Source organism: Mesocricetus auratus, unplaced genomic scaffold, assembly GCF_017639785.1.
Source record: "Mesocricetus auratus isolate SY011 unplaced genomic scaffold, BCM_Maur_2.0 Super-Scaffold_100707, whole genome shotgun sequence".
Classification (NCBI taxonomy): Eukaryota; Metazoa; Chordata; class Mammalia; order Rodentia; family Cricetidae; genus Mesocricetus; species Mesocricetus auratus.
This window is the reverse complement of record NW_024429269.1, coordinates 1,015,835-1,039,302: the sequence shown is the minus strand read 5'-3', so window position 1 is coordinate 1,039,302 and position 23,468 is coordinate 1,015,835. Positions and strand designations below refer to the sequence as shown.

General features: G+C 43.1%; 1 protein-coding gene across 2 annotated transcripts in view; it reads left to right on the top strand.

Moving 5' to 3' along the window:
* Positions 1-11,934, top strand: part of Ebf2 (EBF transcription factor 2) — a 192,666-nt gene extending 180,732 nt beyond the window's left edge. For both annotated transcript variants that reach the window (XM_005075225.4, XM_021230204.2), the window contains 2 exons: positions 5,438-5,605; positions 9,088-11,934. In XM_005075225.4, the coding sequence (XP_005075282.1) occupies positions 5,438-5,605; positions 9,088-9,119 (200 nt within the window). In that variant the 3' untranslated portion in view covers positions 9,120-11,934. The remainder of the gene's footprint in view (positions 1-5,437; positions 5,606-9,087) is intronic.
* The last annotated feature ends 11,534 nt before the right edge of the window (positions 11,935-23,468 follow it).

Genomic DNA, 23,468 nt, shown 5'->3' with positions numbered 1-23,468 from the left:
CAGCAACAACAACAAAAACAACAACCAATTGTTACCATCCTGCTTTCCATAGGAGTTGAGAATTTATTAGTGTCTTCGTGTCTCTATTGCAGTGATAAAACACTGTCATCAAAGACAACGTGGGGCAGAAAGGTTTTGTTTCATTTGAAAACTCTCAGGTCACACTCCATCTCTTAGGGAAGTCAGGCCAGGAACTCAGGGCAGGAACTGAAGCAGAGGCTTTGAAGGAGTGCTGCTTACATACAGGCTTGCTCTCCTTGACCTTCTTTATTATAAAACCCAAGGTGTCAGTCCAGTGGCAGCATGACTTACAGTTGTCTGGGCCCGCCCACATCAATCATTAATCAAGAAAATGACCCACAGGTCAATCGGATGGGAGCATTTTTTTCAATTGAGGTTCTCTCTTCCCAAATGACTCTAGCTAGTGTCAGATTGATAATAAAAACACAAACAAAAACAAAGCTGTTTTCCTTTGATCGGAGGAATTAACAGAGATCTTTGTTTCCAGACTGTAAAGAGGACAGTGGACCTTTTGTTAATGATCCTGTTATTTCTTACCAATCCCCAAAACGGACATTTCCCCATTTTTTAATATTTGTAGCTTTATTACATGTAATATATGTTCACCATAGAAAATTTTGAAAATAGTCAGGTGGTGGTGATGCACACCTTTAATCCCAGCTCCTGGGAGGCAGAGGCAGGTGGATCTCTATGAGTTCGAGACTAGCCTGGTCTACAAGAACTAGTTCCAGGACAGGACAGGACACAGAGAAACCTGTTCTCAAAAAATCAAAAGAAAAAATAGAAAATTCTGAAAATAATGGACAAATGAAAGGGATACATTTGAAAATACTCACAATTTTGTCAGCCAGAGACACCACAGATCAAATGTTTATCATACCCTCTATGCTTCACTTCCTGTATTTTTTTAAGTAGAAGTTGGGTTGATGTATATCCATGTGTATATTATTGTGTAATCTGCTTTGTTCATCCAAAGGGGGGTACTTCCACACTGTTAAATATTATTCTCAAATATTAAATGTTTAACATTCCATTGTATGAGCTTAATATGTTTTATCTTATTACAGGTCATATATTTCCCAACTTCTTATTGCTGTAAAAAGTCCTTGAATCTTCTACTTTTTGTTGACACATTTGTGACCATCCCTTTGAGATCAATTTCTAGAGATTAAATTAGTGGGTCAGATGATGTGAACATCTGAACAGACTCTTTATATTGCCAAAATCCCTCTGGAGGGACTGACTCTCTCCTCAGGAAAGAGGATGAGTGAGCTTCCTTGCCTGTTGGTCTTAGTTTTTATGCACTGAATAAATGAAAACTAGCATTTTGTTACCGTTGACATTGCTGTTTTATAATTCTTCAGTTGGAGTAATACTCTTGCTCAGGTCTCTTGACCATTTTCATTTGTGTTCTTTGCCTATTTTCTATTTTTTTCCTTTTCCTAATTAACTCACAGCAAGCAACACATTAGCTATCAAGGGCATAAGCACGGCTAAATACACATTGCAAACATTTTTCTTGACTTGTCATTTGCTTCTTGTGCGTATGTATGTGAGTTACAGAAGCTTTTTCATATGTGCCAACTCTATCTTCCCAACTTCTGTTGTGACTTTGTGGTTTAAAGAGGTATGCAAAGTACATGACCTTTTGAGGTGTTGACTACCACCGTCACAGCTTTATTTTTGCAAATAACTCCATATCTACTTAGATTTACTTTCACACCAAACCCAAGAAAGGACTTTAAACTTTATATATTTAATATCCCACTAGTTAGCAAATTAGTTTTTTTCCTTCCTTTTTAAAAATATAAGTTAGAAACAAGCTTGCTTCACATGTCAATCCCAGCTCCCTCTCCTTCCCCTCCTCCCCTGCCCCCCATGTCCCTCTAGTCCCCCACCCAATCTCCACTTTGATCCCCAGGGAGAGTGAGACCCTCCATGGAGGATCTCCAGAGTCTGTCATTTCATCCAGGGCAAGGCCTAGGTCCTCCCCCAAGAGTCCAGGCTGAGAGCGCAGTCCCCCATTGTGGGATGGGCACTCAAAGTCTATTTGTACGCCAGGGATAAATACTAGCCAAGGCCCCATAGATTACCAAGACCTCCTCACTGACACCCACATTCAGGGGGTCTGGGTCAGTCCCATGCTTTCTGCATCAGTTCCCAACAACATGACATGTACTTAACCATTAGGTCTCATATATAACCATGTTCATTTCTGGACCTTGTTTCCCCCCCAACTATTTGTCTACCTATTTGTTAGCATAACACACATTTGTATTTACTACATCTTTCAATATTTAACATCAGCACACTCCTTGTCAACAAGGATTTTTTATAGTATGGTTATTGAAATATGTAAAGTTAGAAGTTATGTTGGCTGAAATTCATTTAAGACTTCCGTTCTAAATGTTTTAAGTTATAATTTATGTTGGGTGTCATTGTCTTGCTCACGGAATTTTTGAGAAATGTGCTTACCAGGGTTTGCACTTGTCAACTCTGCTACAGCTCTTTTGTGTCACTTGGTAAACTTCTCCTGAGAAGTTGCTGTGGCCCAAACCATTCTGTAGGTTGAATCAGCAAGTTAGGAAAAGTATTTGTAAGAATGAGCTATATGCTGGGCCTAAGTGGATGGCATGTATGTATATGTGTGTATGTGTGTACGTGTGCTATATATGTGTACATGTTTTATGTGTGTGCATATATGCATCTCTATATACATATGTGTATGGTATGTATGTGTGTTTGTACTTATATATGTGTGCATTTGTGTGTACGTGTTTTATATGTGTACATGTATGCGCGTGTGTACATGCATTATACATTTCTATATAGATTCTGCTTACACTTGGAGAACCTTCTCTGGTTGCTTGCACAAGACTAAGCTAGTCAATATTCCATAATGGAGTAAGGAAGGAATCATCAATCTTCTACCCCTATCTGAGGAGTATTGACAATTGATGGCTTCTGGGGAAAGGAGAGTCAGTTTTCACTGAGGTGTGACCCCTGGTAGGTTGACCACTATTTAGTGGGTGGCCCCCCACCCATGAGGATGTGAGCAGCACAAATTGGACTTGGCAGATTACTTTTTTTTTGAAGACATGAAGTTTGGAGGGACTGTTGAGGTGAAGGTGGAGTTAGAGGGAGGAGTGGAGAGTAAAGAGTCAAAACATATTATATGCATATATGAAAGTCTCCGAATTAACAACAATGTCATATTTTTAAAAAAGGACCTCTCCTGTTGCCATGCTTGAGTGAAGCTATTGCAACAATGCAAAGTAGGGTGTTGTTTTGGTATCTACATTGAGGATTTAATGTTGCAGAGGTTAGACCATGGTCAGAACCAGAGCTTCCTGACTCTCAGCCCTTCTTTGGCCTCTAAATCTGATATTAAGGGAACAAGGGAGCATTTTTATGTTGCTTTATATGTTTTTGATGTTAAAGCCAAAGCTAGAAGAAGACATTAGCTTTGGAATCATAAGCAAGATCCCATTCCCAGTGGTGAGCCCTGCATCTTGTATAGTAGAGTGAATTGGTTCAATTTCCCACACATTTTTATCCTCATGACATGAAATTCTGCCCTCCATTCCAGTGTTCTTTTTACAAAAAATGGTAGGGATGTACTCTGGTATGTCTTTCTTCATAGCTTTTAAAATCAATATTAGCTAAGCATAAATATTCCTTAGAAAGAGACTCTTCCTTTTCTTTTGATAACTTTGGCTTTATGATTCTGCTCCAAAGATGTCGTGCGGGGGGCTGGAGAGATGGCCCAGTAGTTAAGAGCACTTACCGCTCTTGCAGAGGACCTGAGTTTGGTTCCCAGCACCCACATGGAGCAACTCACCACTGTCTGTAACACCAGTTCCAGGGGATCCAATGCCCTCCTTTGGACTCTGGACACCTGCACTCATGTGCACATACTCACACACAATTAAAAGTAATGAAACAAATCATGAAGAAGAAAGACATCATACTGTACATACTGTCTGTGATTGCTACAGGTGCAACTGAGATGCAGGGAAGAGGGGTACCAAAGCTTCTGACCTTCAATTCTCCTTGTTCTTAGTTGTCGGTGCTGTTTCTCCCCATCTCATTTGCTCCTTTTGAGCAAGCTTTGCAACAAACAAGATTTCCTCCCTGATGTAACTTGATGGAGTGTGTGCCATGAGGAGGTGGGGCCCTTTGCTGTTTAAACTGCCTTTATTTTTCTTGGAAATTACCACACTTAGCCTTTGGCTCCCCTTAAGTCATTATTTAATGCTAATATTGTTAATATTGGTGGTTTTTATCTGAGCATTATGTCAGGGGAGACTGAATTTCAGCTTTATTTCCCAAGCGTACTGAAAGTCCAGAGAGGGAGGTGATCTTCTGAATGTTAATAAATTCCTGCGCTGAGTGAGGAAGAACCCCATGGAGAGGGCAATGTTGGTGATCTTAGTCTTGGGCGTCAAACCTCTAGGCCGTGGGAGGTGCCAGATGCCTCACGGCTCCAGATAGGCCTTCTTTTTAGGGTGAAAGGGAGTTTCCCAGGCTGCAAAGATTTTTTTTTCTCTTGCCATTTCTATCAGGGATTCAGATCTGTCCCATCTCACCCCCTGCCTGATGCCTATCTTGCCAGTGCATTCTGTCTTCTTACATGACCTTCATTTTCTCTAACGGGATCATTGCCACAGTAGTTGTTTCATGTGGCTATTCCACCTGCACAGGGGAAGAAGATTGTCACACTCGACGTTTTTCCTCTGGTTTCTCTTTTGCTTTATTGGCTTGCGGTTATTGTATGCAGTATCCAGTTTCAGATAGATGAGTTCTCTCAAGTCCACTGGTCATCTCCATCTCCCTTCTGCTTCCGTGCCACACATATGTTTACATGTATATCCATGCATACATACAATGACTTTATGTAGCTCTTAAGAACTATAGGCGCCACAGCTGAGAAAATGCATGCTGTGGTCTCTCAGCACGTGGCTTATTTTGCATAAAGTGATGGTCTCTGATCACCCAATCAGAAAGCAGACCAATGCAACACATGATAATCATTCAAAGTTGTATGAATGGGTGTGCCATACCCGTGAAAAAATTTCCACTACCTTAGCCATAAGGTAAATGCAAATTAAAGCAATACTGAGACTCTGTCAGCCCAGTGAGAGTGGCTATCACTGAGAAAATAGCAATAGCAGATGCGGGCAAGGATGGGGGGAAGGAACTCTTACACATGGCTCGTGGGATTGTGAACCGACCCAGCCGTTGTGGAATTCCATGCGAAGGTCCCTCAAGTTTGTTGTTGTTGTTAATCACTGGAACTGGACAGATACCTGGGAGTTAATAGTTTCTCATGCAAATGTGAAGAATGTGTATGTTAAGGAAAAAAATGGTTTCTCGATGAGCTCCCTCCTAAAGATTGTCACACCTTTGCTTCCAGTCATGTCATCAAGTCCCACCGTTGGCTCCTCCAGCACATCCTCCATCCTCCCATTTTCCTCTTCAGTTTTTCCTGCTGTCAAACAGAAGAGTGCCTTTGCCCCTGTCATCAGGCCCCAAGGCTCCCCTTCACCTGCCTGCTCCAGCGGCAATGGGAATGGATTCAGAGGTAAGTGAAGCCACCACTCCAGGGGTGCATGTGATCCAGGTGTCCCCGGGGCCTGAAGAGAAAGGACAAGCATCCCTGCTTCCCTCGCTTGCTCTGAGCACTTGTCTGCAGAGTTCCTGGAATTTTCGTGGCGGGTCATGAATGGCAGAAGTGCTGGCCTGTGTAGGGGTGAATGAGGTCAAGCCGGGGATCTGCAGGGACATGGAATTAGCAGTGGTAGAGCCACATGTTCAATCCAGGAACATCTGGGCAGCCCAGAGTCCCACTTTCACTGTTTCTGGAAGGTGCCTGCTTACCCCTTCAAAGGCCTTGTGGTTATTTCTTATCTAACTGGCTTGACATCTGCACTTCATGTTCATTCCCGTGGCACGCGTGGACGAATCCATCGGGAGCAAAAACCATGGTTATGTGCTAGCCAAATTGATAGCAGGTGCCTGATCAAGGGGTGAAGTAGGGAAGGAAGAGGAAAAAGCCATACTGTTTCTAAGAACAAAAAATTAATATCACCCGTCAAACCCACTTTTGAGCAATGTCCTAAAATGTAATATGACATGACGTAATACAAATGTGATGAGTACATGAGAATCTAATCATGCCTCCGAGAGTGGGAGGCAGCTGATGGCAAGAGAGCAAATTGGAAACTGCTGAGCACCATGGCTCATTGGTGACCCACATTATTTTTGGCTGTTTCTCGTGTCTTGACATGAAAACATTTATGACAGGCAGCGTTGGTCAGCAGAGCTTTGTGGGGATCTGGGATGGGCTGTGCCATTCTGGGGACCCCAGCTCTTGGTGGCTTCCTGAAAGCAAATGTGTTGCAAGTCTTTGGGGGGGTACCTGGGAGGGTAGCTGAAAGGCATGTTAGGTTTCTGTGCCTTTCACCCCTAGGGACTGTGACTTTTTGACAGACATGACAGAGAAACTGTCAAAGCCATTCCTGGAAGCCCAAATCTCAGAAGAGCCACTGAACATTCCTTTCAGTAGGCTAGACTTCTGGAACACCATGCCACCCAACATGTGGGTAGTTGGAAACATCTGTATATTAGAAACTTTTTTTTCATCCAGATGTCTAAGTCATAGAGGAACAGCACAGCTTGTAACTAAGTGTGTCCACCCAGCTTGTTGCTCATCAAAAACCCATGGGCTCCATCTTGTCACTCAGAGCAGGATGAGAACTGTCTCCACCAGGGTCATGCTTACATCCTGGGAAATAAACTCTACAGTGGGGGGGGGCATGTGTGCTGTATACCCCTCCTCACACCCCATTGGTGACCTCATCTCTGCTCTCTAAGTTCCATGCTTTCATTCATCAACTTTAAGCTGAAAGGGGAACAGAGTGAGGAAGGGGAGGCCACAGCCTCATGATCCACAGTGTAGACAATACTCCCTAAAACTGGCCCTGTAGACAAGACACCGCACTGATGCTCTACATACATCTGCTCCTTCAGATCATGTCCATCCACCTTCTTTAGCTGAACAGCAAACTACTGATGACTTGGATCCAGGCACTTGTACCCTAGATCCTGTGCTCCAACAGCACACTGTCTCTCCAGGGACACTTGTGGTGGACCTCCTCTCTTGGGCCATCCTTCACTCATGTCTACTTTGCCACCGGGACAAAGGGAGGAGATTGCTTTTCTGTAAAATGCCCAAGTCGAGAATGAACTTGACAAAGTACAGTTAAGCATCTCTCTACCATGAAAGTCATCAATGACAATGTGCCTACCTCCCATGAATTTCTATTATTCTGTTTATTGGCTCTGGTTTCTCTAAGTGCAAAGTCAAGGTCACCATCTAGTGAAATTCCAACCTGTCTAGTGTTGGGTGGACCAGGGAAAACGGCATGAATAAAGCCTGCTGTTCTGAGCCTTTGGCCATCTGTGACCTGTATGTAAGAGGAAGAGCTGAAGAGCACTGAGTGTAATAGGGGAGAAAAGGGCAGGAATATGTGTCAGGCATCTACCACCCAAGACACTATAGTTATAGCATTTTCTGTCCCACCCTCTGCCTCACTCATGAGGCATTTACAGCTGATGAATATAGATTGTCATGGTGATATTATATGCTGCGTGTCTGATTCATTTTCTAGCTCCCTCCAGGAACACACACACACACACACACACACACACACAGAGTGAGCGAGAGCTTCTTACACTCCTGGATAATTACAGCAGTTGTTATATATCCAAGTCATCAGGGAGTGTCCAGAATTGAACTGCCTTTATTGAAAACTTACATCGATTCAATATATAGTAATACAGGCAAAAATAATTAAGGCTTTGCTAGCTGTGTAAGACCTTAATCCAGATCTCACAAACATTCAATAAAGGCTGTATGGGCAGGGAAACAGACAGCTGACAATTTTGCCCGAGAGAACTAGCTGGGGTTGAGAAAGAGGGGGAGGGGAGGGGAGAGGAAGACAGGAAGGGAAGAGAAAGAGATGGGGTTGGAGAGAGCATGAATGGCCAGAATTTTGACCATTTGCTTGGAAGCATCGTGGTGAGCATAACTCAGAAAGATGCTTGTATGAGAGTCGTTATTCTTCTCTATGCAATATAAACAAGAGAAATTCAGGAATCAAATATCAGAGATGCTGGAAGTTTGGATACAAGGGAATTTTTTATCATTTCCCATGTATGTAAAAATTCTCTGGGCTTATTACAGCACAGTCCAGGACATAGGGATGGGCTTTGATATGTGATACCCTTCTTAGTGCATGCTCCACGGGGGAGAGGGGGAGTGGAAGGATATTGGACCTGTTGTTTCTACCCAGACAAGTGTCATCTATGTCCTCTTGACAAGATGGAGGTGGCAGTAGATGATATATAAGGCCTGGGGAGTGGGGACTGGGTTGACTCCCAAACTAGTAACAAATAGAAGTCTTTTCCAAAGACCAGAATTTCTAGGTGACTATCTCCATGTACCATCAGTGAGCACTAAGTAAGGATTAACTATTTTTTGTGTGTGTGTTTTCTTTTTTATGAATCTCTTTTTTAGAAACAAACTTGTTTTACATGTCAATCCTAGTTCCCTCTCCCTCCCTATTTTTTTAAACACTAAACTAGTTTAGGGCATGATATTTATGAAGACACTTTAGGATGGAGAGAAACCCTGGTTTGTTCTGACCGATGCCTAAGAAGCCAACAGGCTCAGCACCTGAACTTTTCCTTCTGGTTCTATCCAGTGATACGGGACATGTCTATGGCAATTTGGTTTGCATGTTTACTTCTTTGTCCCAAGATAACCCATTAATATACAAAAATGGTAAAGTGCTTGCCAAACAAACATGGGGACCTGATGTAGGTCGCCTACACCGAAGCTTCTGTTAGCCCAGTCGTGCAGAAAACCCACTCACATATGAACACCTCCCCAGCTCCCTGCGTTGTATGAGACTTTATTGTTCCCACACCTACCCTCCTCCCCGTGATCAGCTTTTTAAAAAAATCTCCATGTTTCAACCCCGTGTCACTCTTTCCTTGCAGCCATGACGGGACTTGTTGTACCCCCAATGTAAAGTAGAGGAAGAACTGCTTTCTCATAGTACAAAACTACTTATTCCAATGGACCAGTTACGAAGGAAGCACTCTGAGCTCATTGGGGAGAGTTGCGCCCCTGAACGGCCATGTTGGACGGATTTGGGAAGGTGAAGAGCCGCCATGTTGGTCTCAAGTTCTTCATGAAGCTTTGACAGTAGCTACACAAACCCTTTTGGAGACAAGGACAGAAAAAAAATATCATTGACGTGGTCAGTGCTAAGAGCAGAAATGCAATTCTTTGTTATGAACATTACGAAAACCACCTTCCTATGTTTGTAAAATATTTAAGAAAAACATTGGCAAACATTCATGCTTAATATTTTGGATACTATTTGTTTTTCTTTGTAGGAAAAAAGTTGAAAGTTTCTATTTTCTATGAATCCTTTCAGATACCAATTTAGTTTATGCAGAAAAAAATTGAACAAAACAGGGTACCAGCATGGGAGACTTTCTTAAAAATGAAACCTGAATCGAATGAGGAAATGTTGTATGTGTGTTTGCTTATACTTTAAGCTCTTAAAAAAAACAAAAAGGGAAAAAAATTTAAAATGTTTTACAGTTATTTAAATAAATAAACGTGTAACTTATTGTAAGTAGAAGTAGAAATTAAGACTTCTTTTTAAGAAGAGAGGAATATCTCTTCCTGATGTAAAATGAAATTGACACAAACAGGTAGTGACAAGTTTTAAAGGTGTGTGGTTATTACAGTTGCTTATTAGATTCTTATCCTACATCCCGCACCCCCCCTTTTTCCATTGTTTTATTGACCCATGCACAAGAACACTGTAACTTGTGTGTGGATTCCCTCAGAACAGCCCACCACAAAACCAGACTCAGAGACATGCCGGAACACAAACATTCCAACCCATCACTTCATTCCCAGACCTGCCTTCTAAAGAGTCCACAGGTCAGCTGTGGTGTCCACTCTTGGTGAAACATTTTAAAAACTGCATTCTTTCCCAAGCAATGCAGGGAGTCCTGTGTTATCATCTCAGCATTGACTGTCCCTAGATAGGAACTATATCTAAGAAGGGCCCAAGCTACATGACTAAGCTGACCACAGGGTCTTTAGAATTTCTCCTTGACAGAGCCATAGGGCCCTTCCTCTTCCATTGCCTAGTTTAGGGATGGGGCCAGGAAGCTTCACAGAGCTTTGCAGAAAGAGGTTGGAGAGGGTGGCTATGTTCCTTGGACTCTTAAGACTCAGTCTTCGACTGTTCTCTTTCTATGCAGAGTTTTCCTTATATGTTATTAAACTCCCTTGGAAAAACACGTATCTCACCTGTTTCTGGGAAGAGTGGGATGGGGTGTAGAAGAGAGATTCAAAAATCTCTAGGCCTCTCTCCTTCTGCCCAAAGACATGGATATTGGCATTCCTGGGAGATTGGGAGATTAGTGGTAGCTGGGTTCTAAGCAGTGCAGTTACCAAGCCTGCCCTGGGAGCCCTGTGCTGCCTACCTAGTTCTTAGGGGGGTGGGGAAACCTGAAGTAGTGCTAACAGTGGTAGGCTCTTGAAGATATGTGTGGTCCTAGAGATGCATCTAGACTTGCCTGGCTTGACAATAGGATGTCATGTTTTTCCAGGTCAGATGTCTTCTCTGATTCCACAGACTTAGTTCGGGGTTCTTGGTTAGGCTTCTAGCATTGGAAATTGATACAACTTCCATGGAAAAAAATCGTTAGTGCTTCTGAGCCAATTTTAGATGACCCATTCTTTGCCCTACTGGTACATGTCCTCACTTACCTAACCCTCAGCTGTCTTCTTTGCCTTTAGTTTGCTCTGGAATTACCCAAGATGACACTTTTTCCCCCTTGTGCACTTGAGAACCCACAAGTTTTGAAACCAGGAATGCTGATAGCTCTTGCTGACAGTCCTTCATAGTCAGGGCTCACAGCACCAAAATACATGGAAATGCATGAGAAAAACTTCCCTGGCTAACAATCTGGTACTGGGGAAAGAATGTGTGGAATATGGACCTCACCATCCCAAAATGGAGGCAGAACAAAATTAAGCATGTTTAGAGCTGGATTTGAGCCAATCCAACATAAGGACATTTTTTTTCTTAAGTAGCATAGCTTTTAGAACCTGTGAATCTTTCTCTTGCATGAAGATTAGTGCAGTACTGTCTTCAGAATGACCTTAGAGTCTGTCAGTAGCTTTACACCGAAGACTGTGTGTAACTAAATACCTGACATCTTTGACCATTCACTAGGACCTCGGCAGCCACAGATCTATTTAACTGTACAAACGTGTGTAAGGACTATTTTTAGTGTACTAATAAATTAAAAACAAAGCCACTCTGTCCTCTTTAGTCATTGCTACTAAACGATTCTGGTCCCAGGTTATTTTTGTGCCACTTGGCAGACAAGTATCTCTATAGGTGATGGCAAAATTCTGTTCTATTTTTGAGAGGAGCTGTGTAAGATTTTTCATTTAAATGGATAATTTACTGCATTATTTATCTCATTTCTTTTGTTACAGCATCGGAATTCTTCTCAGTTTTTCTTTGCACATTTCAACATGCATGGTTAAAAACCATTATCTTTACCTTTTGTACAGTAAGGCTTCATTTCCAAACTGTATAGTTCTGTTTTTTTTTTTTTTTGCTTTGTCAGTTACATTCAGTATAAAGTTGCTATGCACAGAGCTTTTTGTAAAGACAGCTTTTTTTGTTTACTGTTTTTAATGGTCTTCCTTATGAAAGAATATCTTGTTTGTAAAATGAATATGTCTACTTCAGTTTTAAACTTTAAATTATCCTAACAAAAAATAAAATTTTTGTACTGTAAAAATTATCTTGGCTTTTTTCGTGGGAGGAATTTCTTTTGGGAGTTGTTCTGGATTTGGATGGCTTCCTTGTGAATTCTAGTCACTCAGTTTTTCCTCTGGTTAAGGGAAACTTAACCAAAACTTTTGCTTAAAGTATGGTATCAAGGTGATTAATTAGAGATGCCATTAGGCCAGTTTTCTGCATGTATTTGTCTTATGTCCATAAACCAAATTCTTTCATAATCCTTCCAAGACCCAAGGGATCCTGTTTGCTCTATTGGATGTGCGGGATGCATGGAATTCCTGAGGTTGGTATCTACTATGGCTTGAAATCACCTATTGCACAAATGTAAGTTGATACGTTAAACACTGGATGAAGAATTGGAGGTCCAAAACTCACTGCAAATCCTTAAATCATAGGAAAGGAACAAAAGGCATTTCCCTGGAAGGAAACAGTCAGAGGATAGTCATGTAGGAAGACAGCAGGGCTGGAGGCCTCACAGAGGTTTGGTAATTCAGCAATGACTTCTCATATGATCCTGGTTTTCCCATCTGCCAGTGGAAGGAAGGAACAAAGAAACCCAGCATTCTTGACCCATCATCTTTAAAAAGGAGGAATTTCAGTGCTTGGGTGTGCCCTGAGTTCAGTTATCACCTGCATCTCAAGGACCATAGCTGTATCTCTCAAGTGCTGAGGAGAGAAGTAGGCAGGGCACACGATATACTCTGATTGCTTGTTGACAAAAGAATGAATAGAAACGGGACCATCATTTGGCCTGTGCCCTTTGGTCTAGTGAAAATTGGAGTAGAAAAATAGATACCAGGCCTGGGAAGTAGCTTTTTGGTATCCATGAGCATGGTGGGAAGTGTCCTATGCAGGGGAAGTCACGGTTCCAGTTCTTAGGAGATAACAAGTCCTAAAGTTTTCTCCAATTAAAAAGTGAACAAGAGTTTACTATTTTTATGTCACATGCAGGGACATCTGCTGTGCTATGGGTTTGACTTTTGAGGACAAAACTCATGGTTTTTTTTTGTTCTGTTTTTGTTTTTTCCAACACCAGATTTTGCAAGTCCGGGAGTTTGAGCCCATGAAAAATTTCTGGTGAGACAGGAATGAAACCAAAGTTGTTTCTAGTATCATATCCAACTATTGACCGTTTCTGAACTGAGACAGCCACTGGTCACATAGAATCACAAGTGCTGCAGGGACTGAGGCCACAAGAGTTTGAAGTGACTGTTAAACCTTAATAGCACCGATCAGGAGGTAGCCCTGGGCGCAGGAGGCTTACTGCTCTTACAAAGAACCCAAGTCGGTTCCCAGAACCCACAAAGGATGGTTCACAACCATCTGAAACTGCAGCTCCAGGGCAGCCAATGCCATCTGTAGCTCCTATGAGTTCCCCACACATGTACACATACATGGGTGCTTGTGCACACACAAACAGATTATAAAGAGTAAAAACTATCAATAGCCCTATAGCAAAGAGTGATGATAATAAGTAGGGCAGTGGGAATGCTTATATTCTGCCGTCGGTTCTATGGAGAAGCAGAAAGAATGGGAGTGTTGGAAACCAGAAGACCTGAGTTCTAATCCTAGCCCCACCCCTCATCATAACTGATTATCAGAAAACCATACTTATGAACTTCAATTTCCCCATCTGTAAAGGTGAAGGGAAGACCTTTATGCCAAGATCCTTTTCCTGCCAACATTGTGGAGAAGTACAAACAACGAAAGTCATAAGTAGCTCTGCATGTTTTTGCTGCTTTCCCCTTACCCTGTGATTCAAAATTCATGTTTATGTGAAGAGTCATACATCAGTCTTTCCTTCCACCTCGTCCTTGATGGCACAGAAAAGAGGATCACTAATTAGTCAATGTCTATGATTGGCTACAAGACCAGACTGTGGGAATAGCACCATTTACATCACAGTTCATGAGCTGGCAGCTCCTTCAGCTGGATCCACTGACAAGAAAACTGATACTTGTGTTCCTGTGTCCTCAGAGTCAGTGTGCGGGTCTAGGAGGAGGTATGACTGCTTGGCACAGACAGCCAGTACTGTGAGATAGGCAAGTCTCTCTGGAGAGCAAGTAGCATAGAGAAATGGTTAATTTCCATGTGGTGGGGGTATGTATGTTTCACGCACACCAGTGAAAGGAAGTCTAGAGTTTATCTCTTTGAAATTGACAAGTCACCCTAAATTCCCTCATTGTTTCCCTTTCACACGGTGAATTTTGTCATTTGAATGTGAAATGCCACACATCAAATTCACATGTCTGAGCACTTTGTCACCAGCTGGCAGCACTGTTTGGGAAGTAGAACCTCAATGGAGGAAGTTGGTCACTGGGGGCGGGCCTTGAGGTCTTATATCCCTGCCCCACTTTCTGTCTACTGTCTGTTTCCTGACAACAGGGATGTAATGTGACCAAAGACTTGTTGCTCCCATTGCCAAGTCTCTCCCTCCCCAGCAGGATGGACTGTACCCTCTGGAACTCCAAGCCAAGCACAATTCTCTAGTCAACTTGCTTCCTGTTGTGTCTTTTGATCTTAGCAATGAGAAAAGTCACTAATACTTTCCAAATACAGAAAGGTGAGACAATCAACTTCACATGGACAAAGACATCATCCCTGGAGCTGTAGAGGTCATAAACTTTCTGGCAAGAAGCCTGTGTCCTGTCGAGGCACTAGGAGTGTGAACCTCCAGCCCTGAACTCCAATAGTGGTTTTCCTCTTATGGTCTCACTGGAAGGTACTGCTCCTCTATGTTGTTAAAAACAAAACAAAACACAGCACCATCCATCACTGTAAATTAGTGCTTTTACTATCGAGTGTATTGATTTTGACTCTTCTTAATTTGAGACTATAATCTTTAGTTTTAGCTTTGTGTAAAATCCAGTCCAACTAAAATTTAAGGAACATACTGATAGCCTTTCATATTTTAATTAATTTTTCTCTTTTTTATTAATACAAAATCCTTAATTTCCAAGTCAATTTTACAAATTTGAGAAGTACCAGACTATGGGACTGAGGAAGGTGAAGGAAAAGTTTGACAATGGACAGATTGGTCATCATTTCTTCAAAGATCAGGACTTGGCTGAATGTGAGCAACTTTGTCCTTAGTTCTGTTTCAATAAAGGTACTCTCCACGTCTTGGTCCAAGCATTTCATTCTTGCCTCTGAATTATGTTCATATCCACAAATCCCAGCCAAGGGCCCATTGAATAATTGTCCCCACATGTAACATTTTCCTAGTGATGTTTTCCTTCCTTCGTCCTGTGAAATATAGAAATGTGTTTCTAATTATTAGCAGAACCATCTGGTAACTGCACTGTATCATTCTCAGTCAGATGACTCACTGAGTAGACTGTTGGGTAGAGCTCAGTCATGTTTGACACCATCTTAAGAAATAGGACCTCGACGGTGACCTCGCTTTGCACCGGCTCACTTGTAACCAAGGTTTGTAAGCTGACAAGCAGAACTTGTGACTTGATGAACACAAATAGATCCGAAGTTGGACATGTCATAGATGTCCATGTCACAAGCCACAGGAGTCATATGCCTCCTGCTGCCCTGATGCCTTTGCTGACTTGGTTTTGAAAACATAAAGCAACTGGTTTCCATTTTGCTGTCTTTATATTTACATGTGGCTGGGGTTCAAGAATCTGTCTCCTCCCTGAATCACTGAGTGATAAGAGATGGGTACAGATACTAGCCAGCATTTCAGAGAAGTTTACCCCTGGCTTTCCAGGAAAATCCAAAAGATAGCTCTTCATGTATAGTAAGCATCTTACAAAATCAGTCCTCTTCTCGGCCTATGGAGTTGGCATTCTCATAGCAGTGTCCGAGGAGTATGTGAGTATACTAGGCTAAATTTGTCTTCTTTATTGATTCACATTTTACTGGGCCCCATGTTTAGGAGCCTAGGCTAATTAGCATGGACAGTTCCCATATTCAGTGATGCTCTCTTTTCTTCTCAGTTGTGTGACTGTTTTTGCTATGAGAAAGTAGAATAAGAGATAAAATGAAAAGGGGAAATGGGATATATATTTGATCTTTAAACTGAACACAAAGGATTTCCTAGCCAGGCCATCTGTGCTGCCTTGGAGCTGGGTACCACAATGAAGATAAATTCAGTTAAATACACTGTCAGAGGACTTGGGCACCGGATGAAGTGAAAGAGAAACAGGAAACTGTACCAAGATTCCATCCCATACGATGTGTTTTGATGTAGCGAGTATGCTGGGGGCTGTTCCTTGGTGAGAACACAGGACACATGATTGATGGCAGTGACACTAGGGAAGTGACAGCAGAATGTGGATCTCACCTTGACATTCATCAAAATGGCAAAGGAGAAGAGCATTTGGCAGAGGCAGCAGCTGGAGGAGGTAGAGAAGGGCCAAGGAGACATGAAGCCTCAGGCAAATGCTTTGGGTCTCTCATGGAAGCATTGGGCTGCTTTCTGCCTATTGGAGGACTGTGTTGGCAAGATGAATACTTGAGGGAATAAGTCAGTGATGGATGCTTTCCCCGATGTATTCTAACTTGACTCTAAAAATCAAGGGCTTCTGAATCAGTGACAAAGAAAGCTACATGCACCTCATTGCCTTTTGTGGTGCCCTTTCTCAGATGTGAGTGGAAACACCAGGTAGACTCATTTGTGATTCTCACTTCCTAGCCAAGGTCCCATGTTCTCAGGTCTTCACACGTATGTTCTCCTTGACAAGGTTTATCATATGCATACAATACTGTCCCGTGGCATGATGGGCAGGCAATGTCTAAAGTTGGCAGTGGAAGGACTTAGAATCATGAATTGGTCCATTTTCTGATGCTATTACAAAAGGCTGGGTGCTTTATACAGAACAGGATGTACTTGCAGTTTTGGAAGCTGTAAATCCAAGATTGGGCAGCTCCATCTGTCAAGTCCTCATAGAGGACATGGATTCACAGTGACAGACAGAAACACATGTTGAGAAGGAAGCTAGAGAGAACTGGGGCCCAGGTTTGCTCTTTTCATGCCTAAGCTTTCTAGAAATCAATCAGTATCTAGGAGAACTACATCAGTCCTTCCAGAGGACAGCTACCCAATGACCAAATAGCTTCACACGAGACTCAACCATTTCCCCATCATCATCCAACAGCATCACGCTCACTGAGACAGAGCTTCCAGCACTCCAGAAACTGCTCAAACTATATCCAAACTCTACCAAATCAGAGGTAGTTTCAAGTCCTAGGTCACCAACTGATGGTTTGTGTCAGGACTTGGTCATTCTGAGGTTATTTATGTATTTGTTTTTGGTGCATTAAATGGACTAATACCTCAGTACCTCACAGGGATGTTGTATGGATGCAAGGAGATGATTCCCAAGAACACATAGAACCCCAGCGAGGACTTGATGTATGTCCATAGAGTTATATGCTCTTGAATGTGAACCAATGCTTGGGACCTTATTAGACAGTGCCTGTTTTCAGTTCTCACTTGCTGCTAAGTAGCAGGTAATCAGTAGGAAGCTGTGGGAAGGCCTTGCCAAAGCATGTTAGGCTAGAGTCAAAGTACCAGAGGCAGTTTTCCCTCTAGCTTTTGCCTCTGATGACAATACAGCAAGGAAGAGACTTAGCAAAATCAGTCCAAGCAAAGATGTAGTTACAGCCTTGAAGTGACAGAGCCCCTCCAAAACTACACTATGTGATAGTGATACCTATCTAGCAAATAGATTGCATCTCAAAGGACAGCCTTTCCAGGGCACAGTGTAAACATTGGCTCAGGTATTTCCCTGAAGATACTTGTGACATCTTCAATCAGATGACATTCAATGAAGGGACTTAACCCCAGTGATGTGTGGATGTGTGTGTGTGTGTGTGTGTGTGTGTGTGTGTGTGTGTGTGTGTGTGTGTAGGGGACCCTCAATCATTTGGAAAGCCTTAAGAGTAAATCCTGAGATTTGTGGGAAAAGAAGAAATCTTTACTCAAGACTCTTATCAACCCTGCCTCTGTTTCCCACCTATTGCTCTGCCACACAAATCTCAGACTTCTAAGCCCCATAACCATGTGAGCTTGTCCCTTAACTAGACAAGTCATTGCATGTCTGTCGTCTATCCATCTCTAAGTCTCTGGTGTGTGTCTCTCTCTCTACACACACACACACACACACACACACACACACACACTATTGGCTGTCTATGGGTAACCCTGACGAATAGATATATTTAAAACAAGCATAGAATGTGTGTGTGTGTGTGTGTGTGTGTGTATGTGGGTGGATGTGTACCTGTTGTGTGTGTGTTCATGTGTATATGTCTGCTCATCTGTTCATGTTGTTGGGTGTGAGTACACACCTGTGTGTGGAGGCCAGATGACAACCTCTAATGTCATTCTTATGTGCTGCCCACTGTTTTATTCTGAGATACAGTCTTATTGGCTTGAAACTCACTGATTAGGCTCAGCTACTAACCAGCACACTCCAGGAATCCTCTTGCCTCTGCTTCCTCAGTGCTGGGATTACAAGCCCATATCTGGCATTTTTTAATTTGTTTGTTTGTTTGTTAACATGAACTCTGGGATCAAATTTTACCAACGGAGCCATCTCCCTAGGCCCTAACAAGTAGATTTGATTGTATGAAAATTGTATCTGAATAAATTCTTTCTAAAAATGAAACTCCAGGCTGTGTAATTCCATTTATATAAAATTCAAGAAACTGTGAACTAATCTGTGGTGACAGAAAGCAGATCAGTGGTTGCCAGGGCCTGGGCAAGGTGACAGAGAGACTTGGGGGAACACTCAAGGGTGATGAATGTGCCTGCTTCCTCAGGGGTGGTCCTAGTTTTGTGGGCCTCTACAGATGTCAAAACTTACCCACATGCTCAATAAAATATGTGCAGCTGATGGTATGTCAGTAATCCCCTAACGAAGTCTTTTATTTTCTATATTTAAAAACAGAGGGAAAAGGATTACAAAAGTGCAAGTAGAAAAGTATTTAAAGCACAAAGTGGAAGGGAGTTAGGTGGTCCACTTGGTTCCCCTCTACTCTGCCCCATGCAGAATGAGGTCTAACAAAGAAAGGTGAAAAGGGTACCATGCTCCATAGCAGCCCCAAGCTCAGCTTCAAGGATTCTGGTCATCGATTGCACTTCTAGGCAGATGAGATGACAATGAGGGTCTGTCCCTGAATGCACAGCCAACACAGGCTTAACTGAAGATGACCGAGGAATTCAGAGGACGTTGTCACAGAACCTGTTGGTAGAGACTGTCAGGACATTCCTGGTGGTTTGTGTGTACCACCAAGTCAATTTTCACCTGGAACCAATGTTTCTTGCTAAAGGATGGAATACAGGGTGTTTGTCTTCTCCCTACGTTACAGGTAGATCTGGCCAGAGAGCACAAACTCCCAGAACCGTTTAAGATGCAAAACAAGGGACTGGAGAGATTGCTTAGTAGTCAAGAATGCTTACTGGTCTTGGGTAAGACCACAGTCTCGTTCTCACATCAGACAGCTCATAACTGTCTGTAACTCCAGTATGTCAGGGAGATTCAATGCCCATTTCTGGCCTCCATAGACACCTACACACACACACACACACACACACACACACTACACACCACACACATGACACACATGACACACACCAAGTACACATCACACACTCCACATCACACACACACCACACACTCCACATCACACACACACCACACACTACACACCACACACACACCACACACACACTACACACCACAGACACCACATACACTACATACCATGCACACACACTACATACCACATACACATGTACCACACACACCACATACACACTACACCATACACACACCACACACATCACATACACATTATACCGTGTGCGCACGCGCGCACGCGCACACACACACACACCATAAATACCACACACACATTGAAAAAATTCCTTTTAAAGCTATCAAATGGAATGATTAAGAGAATAGAAACCAGGGCTGGAGAGAAGGCTTAGTGGTTAAGAGCACTGGCTTCTCTTCCAGAGGACCTGGGTTTGATCCCCAGCACTCACATGGCATCTCACAACTGTCTGTAACTTCAGTCTGCCTCAAGGTCTCCAACACCCTCTTCTGGCTTCAGCAGACCCTATGCACACATGTAGTGCATAGGCATACATGTAGTGCATAGACATACATGTAGGAAAACCACCCATACCCAAAAACTAAGATAAATAGAGGACACAGAAAGCTGTTTGCCTCTTAGCAGGGTGAGAAGCAAAGAACATTTTTCAGTAGACATGGTAGACCTAGCTTCTACTCAGACGGAACCCTGAGCAAGACTGTCAGCAGTGACAAAGGAGACATGGTCAGGTGCATCCACGGATGGACAAGGGGGAAAGGCAGATGTGTAGGAAGGCAGTAGAAGAGCCCAGGAAAAGCACAGAGAGGAGCCTTCCATTGTACTTGCTGACAGCGTGGGAAGAAGGAGAACAGTGTGGCATGACAAACCACTACCAGATGGCCACTGCAGAGCAGACACTTCCCCCTGAGAGTGGCATCTGCCTTTATTAGCTTTCCTTGTCTACATGTGTCTTGGAGTTAGAACCAGGGGTATTTCAAGAAATGTACTGGCACCCAGAGTTAGCTACAAAGTGAGTTTGAGAACCTTCTAGAGATAGCTAATTATGCTCTTAAGGATCATGGCCATACACATTCTTCCATCACAGAGCAGCTTAAGTGGAGTTCTGGACTACAGAAACCAGGGTTACTGGAACTTCCAGTTTATCCAGGAGACGGAGCCTGGGCATTCCAGCCCAAGGTGTTGGCCAGGCAGCTTTTCTCCAAGGCTTGCAAATGGCTGCCCCCTCACTCTGTGGACACATATTCCTTCTGGTCTCGTGCCTGGCTCACCTATGTATGACATTTTGGATGCAGAGGAGGCTGTTGAAGTCGTGACTGTAAAAGGAAAAGCTCTGGAAACAGGAAGAAAAAAGTCCTAGGGCATTAGGCTGAAAGCAGGAAAAACCACCAAACTTACTTTCAAAGATCTGTGAGATTTGTGGACCATCATGGCATATACCTGTAATCCCAGCACTTGAGAATCTGAGGCAGGAGGATTGAGAGCTCAATACCAGCCTGGGATAAACAGTTAGACCCTGTCACAAAGGACTAAAAAATCTGTAGGGTAATGTCCAAGAGAGTTTTCTTGTAGGTGTTTTGATTGTGGGGTTACTGTCTGCTATTTCTGAGTATTTTCTGTGGACCATAAAATGGGTGTGGGTTACCAACTCTTAGGACATTGATGGGAAAGGGGACAATATGAGAATACTAACTAAAAGAGCTTTGAAAGTGGAGACCAGAGTAATATGCCTCAGCTGAGCACAGATGCAGGGATGTTGACACTGCTCTGAGAGCCCCACGAAGAGCAGTTTTCCAAACACGCAGCCATGAGGTGGTCCATGGGATGGGAAAGACTATGGAAAGGTGACTCCTTCATAAGAGTTGTCACAGACAAGGTATTGTGGGTGCTGTGTTGAAAGTTACAGAGTTGTTTTAATTTTACAAAATGACAGTGGAATTTGGATACTGTTATTATTTTTTTCTTCTTGAAAAGAAATGGGGGGTTGACAAGATGGCTCAGTGGGTAAACTACTTGCCATGAAAACACAAGGACCTAAATTGGGATCCATAGCACCCACATACATAGCCAGGTGTGGTATTATTCACTGGAGATGAGGTGGGGCAGAGACAAGCAGATCCACAGAGCCAATTGGAGAGCCCTGTCTCAAGAAATGTGGAGAGAGATTGAAGAAGACACTCAACATGGATCTCTGGCCTCCACATGTCAGTATACACAAGCATAGTGTGCATGTGCACACACACACACACACACACACTCAACATAAGGAGATTTTTTTCAGTTAATTGATGATTTATTTGTCATCGTTTTATTGTTATTATTGTGCGGGGTGAGTGCCATGGTGCATGTATGACCTCCATTCTTTCCTCACCTTTATGTAGGTTGCAGAGATTGAACTCAGGCCATCAGCCCTTACCCACTGCCCCACAAACTTTTCTATATCCCTCCTCTAAAGCACACACCAGCCCTTGATTGGCTTTCGACATCAATGCTTTACAAATGGAGTTAACTGAGGCTGAGGCGGGTTGGGGACATCGCCAAAGTCAAGAGCCAGGTGGTGACAGGGCCAGAACCTAACCCTACCGCTAATACCCCCTGATTTCCCACTTGCATTTAAAAATAATATAAGCAAGATGTTATATGCTTTTAATCTTAAAACATCTTTTAAAATAAGATTATTGTTTTTCTAGATTCAAGTTGGGCCTTGGAAGTGGGGAAAGAATTGAGAGAACTTGGAAAGATTGGGGAAGGACATGGCCAAATTGAGCAACGGCTTGGGAGAGGAAGAGCAAACGCTCCCTTACCAGAGGGAAAGAATTTGTTCACTGCATGCATGGTAAACTCCGCAGAGCCTGGAGCTGGTGTCTTCTAACTTCTCTCTGTGGCTTCTCCTACCCCTCCCCACTTCCCAGCTGGAAACACAGTGCATTCTGAGCTGTCAGTCATGCATCATGTTATCAGACCAAGAAGGAAAGTTCTAGAATGCATTTGAACCATAACTTACTGTCTTTCTTTCTTTTTGTCTGAAGTGGACATGAGACACATGGGTGCCACACCTTACTCTGTAGACTCAGGCCCCAAGGCATAGAATGGATGACAAGATCACCCACACACAGTGTTGGGAGAGACCTCTTCCTGTAAGTCAAAGCCTGAAAAGCCAGTGATGCCCAGGCCCTTGTTGGTATCAAAAGGCTCGTTTCCACACACCTCTCTGCAGGCTAAAATGACTTCCTCACTTGTGGCAAACCCTACAAGCACCCAGAGGACCCTGGACGACGTGGCCAAGCCACATGCGAAGCTCAGAAAGAGCTTTTCCAATATCATCCGAGGCTTCGTGGGCCAGCGCACACAGCACCATAATAGACGTTTTCTGATCCTCCTCACACCGCACCTGGCTCTCCCAAGTATTGGTCCTATTACATTTTTAAAAATAGCTCTCAAGTAATTTGTGTGCTGAACTGGCTACAGGATGGAAGGGGAGAAAAACCCACCTGAGTACATTCTCTGTGTTCCTATCAGCCAGAGACCAAGAACAGCAGAGGCAGCTTGTTCTGAGCTAATTTTCAGCATTAGGGCTTATCAGAACCTAAATTCTACCCTAATAAATGCTGAAACAGCAGCCACTCTTTTAGCCACTTATTCGGGTGACCAGGGAATTGGCAGACGAGTTAAAATTTTCCGTCGGTGACAACACACAGCTGTTGAGGTGCAAAGATCCAAGAATCTAATCAGACCAGGTTATATAAGTAGCAGTGACTCATTATCTCTGCTTGCCGGATAGGTTTCATCTTGCAGCTGTGACTGTGCGGGGCCGCGACACAGCTAATGGGATGTTGACACACAGAGATACCAACTTAGAAGACGGGAAGCATGGAACCCTCTGCTCCCCTCCAACCTCGCCCACATTCTTTCCTTTTAAGTAATACAAAGTTCTAGTCAGACTGTTTTCCTGGATTT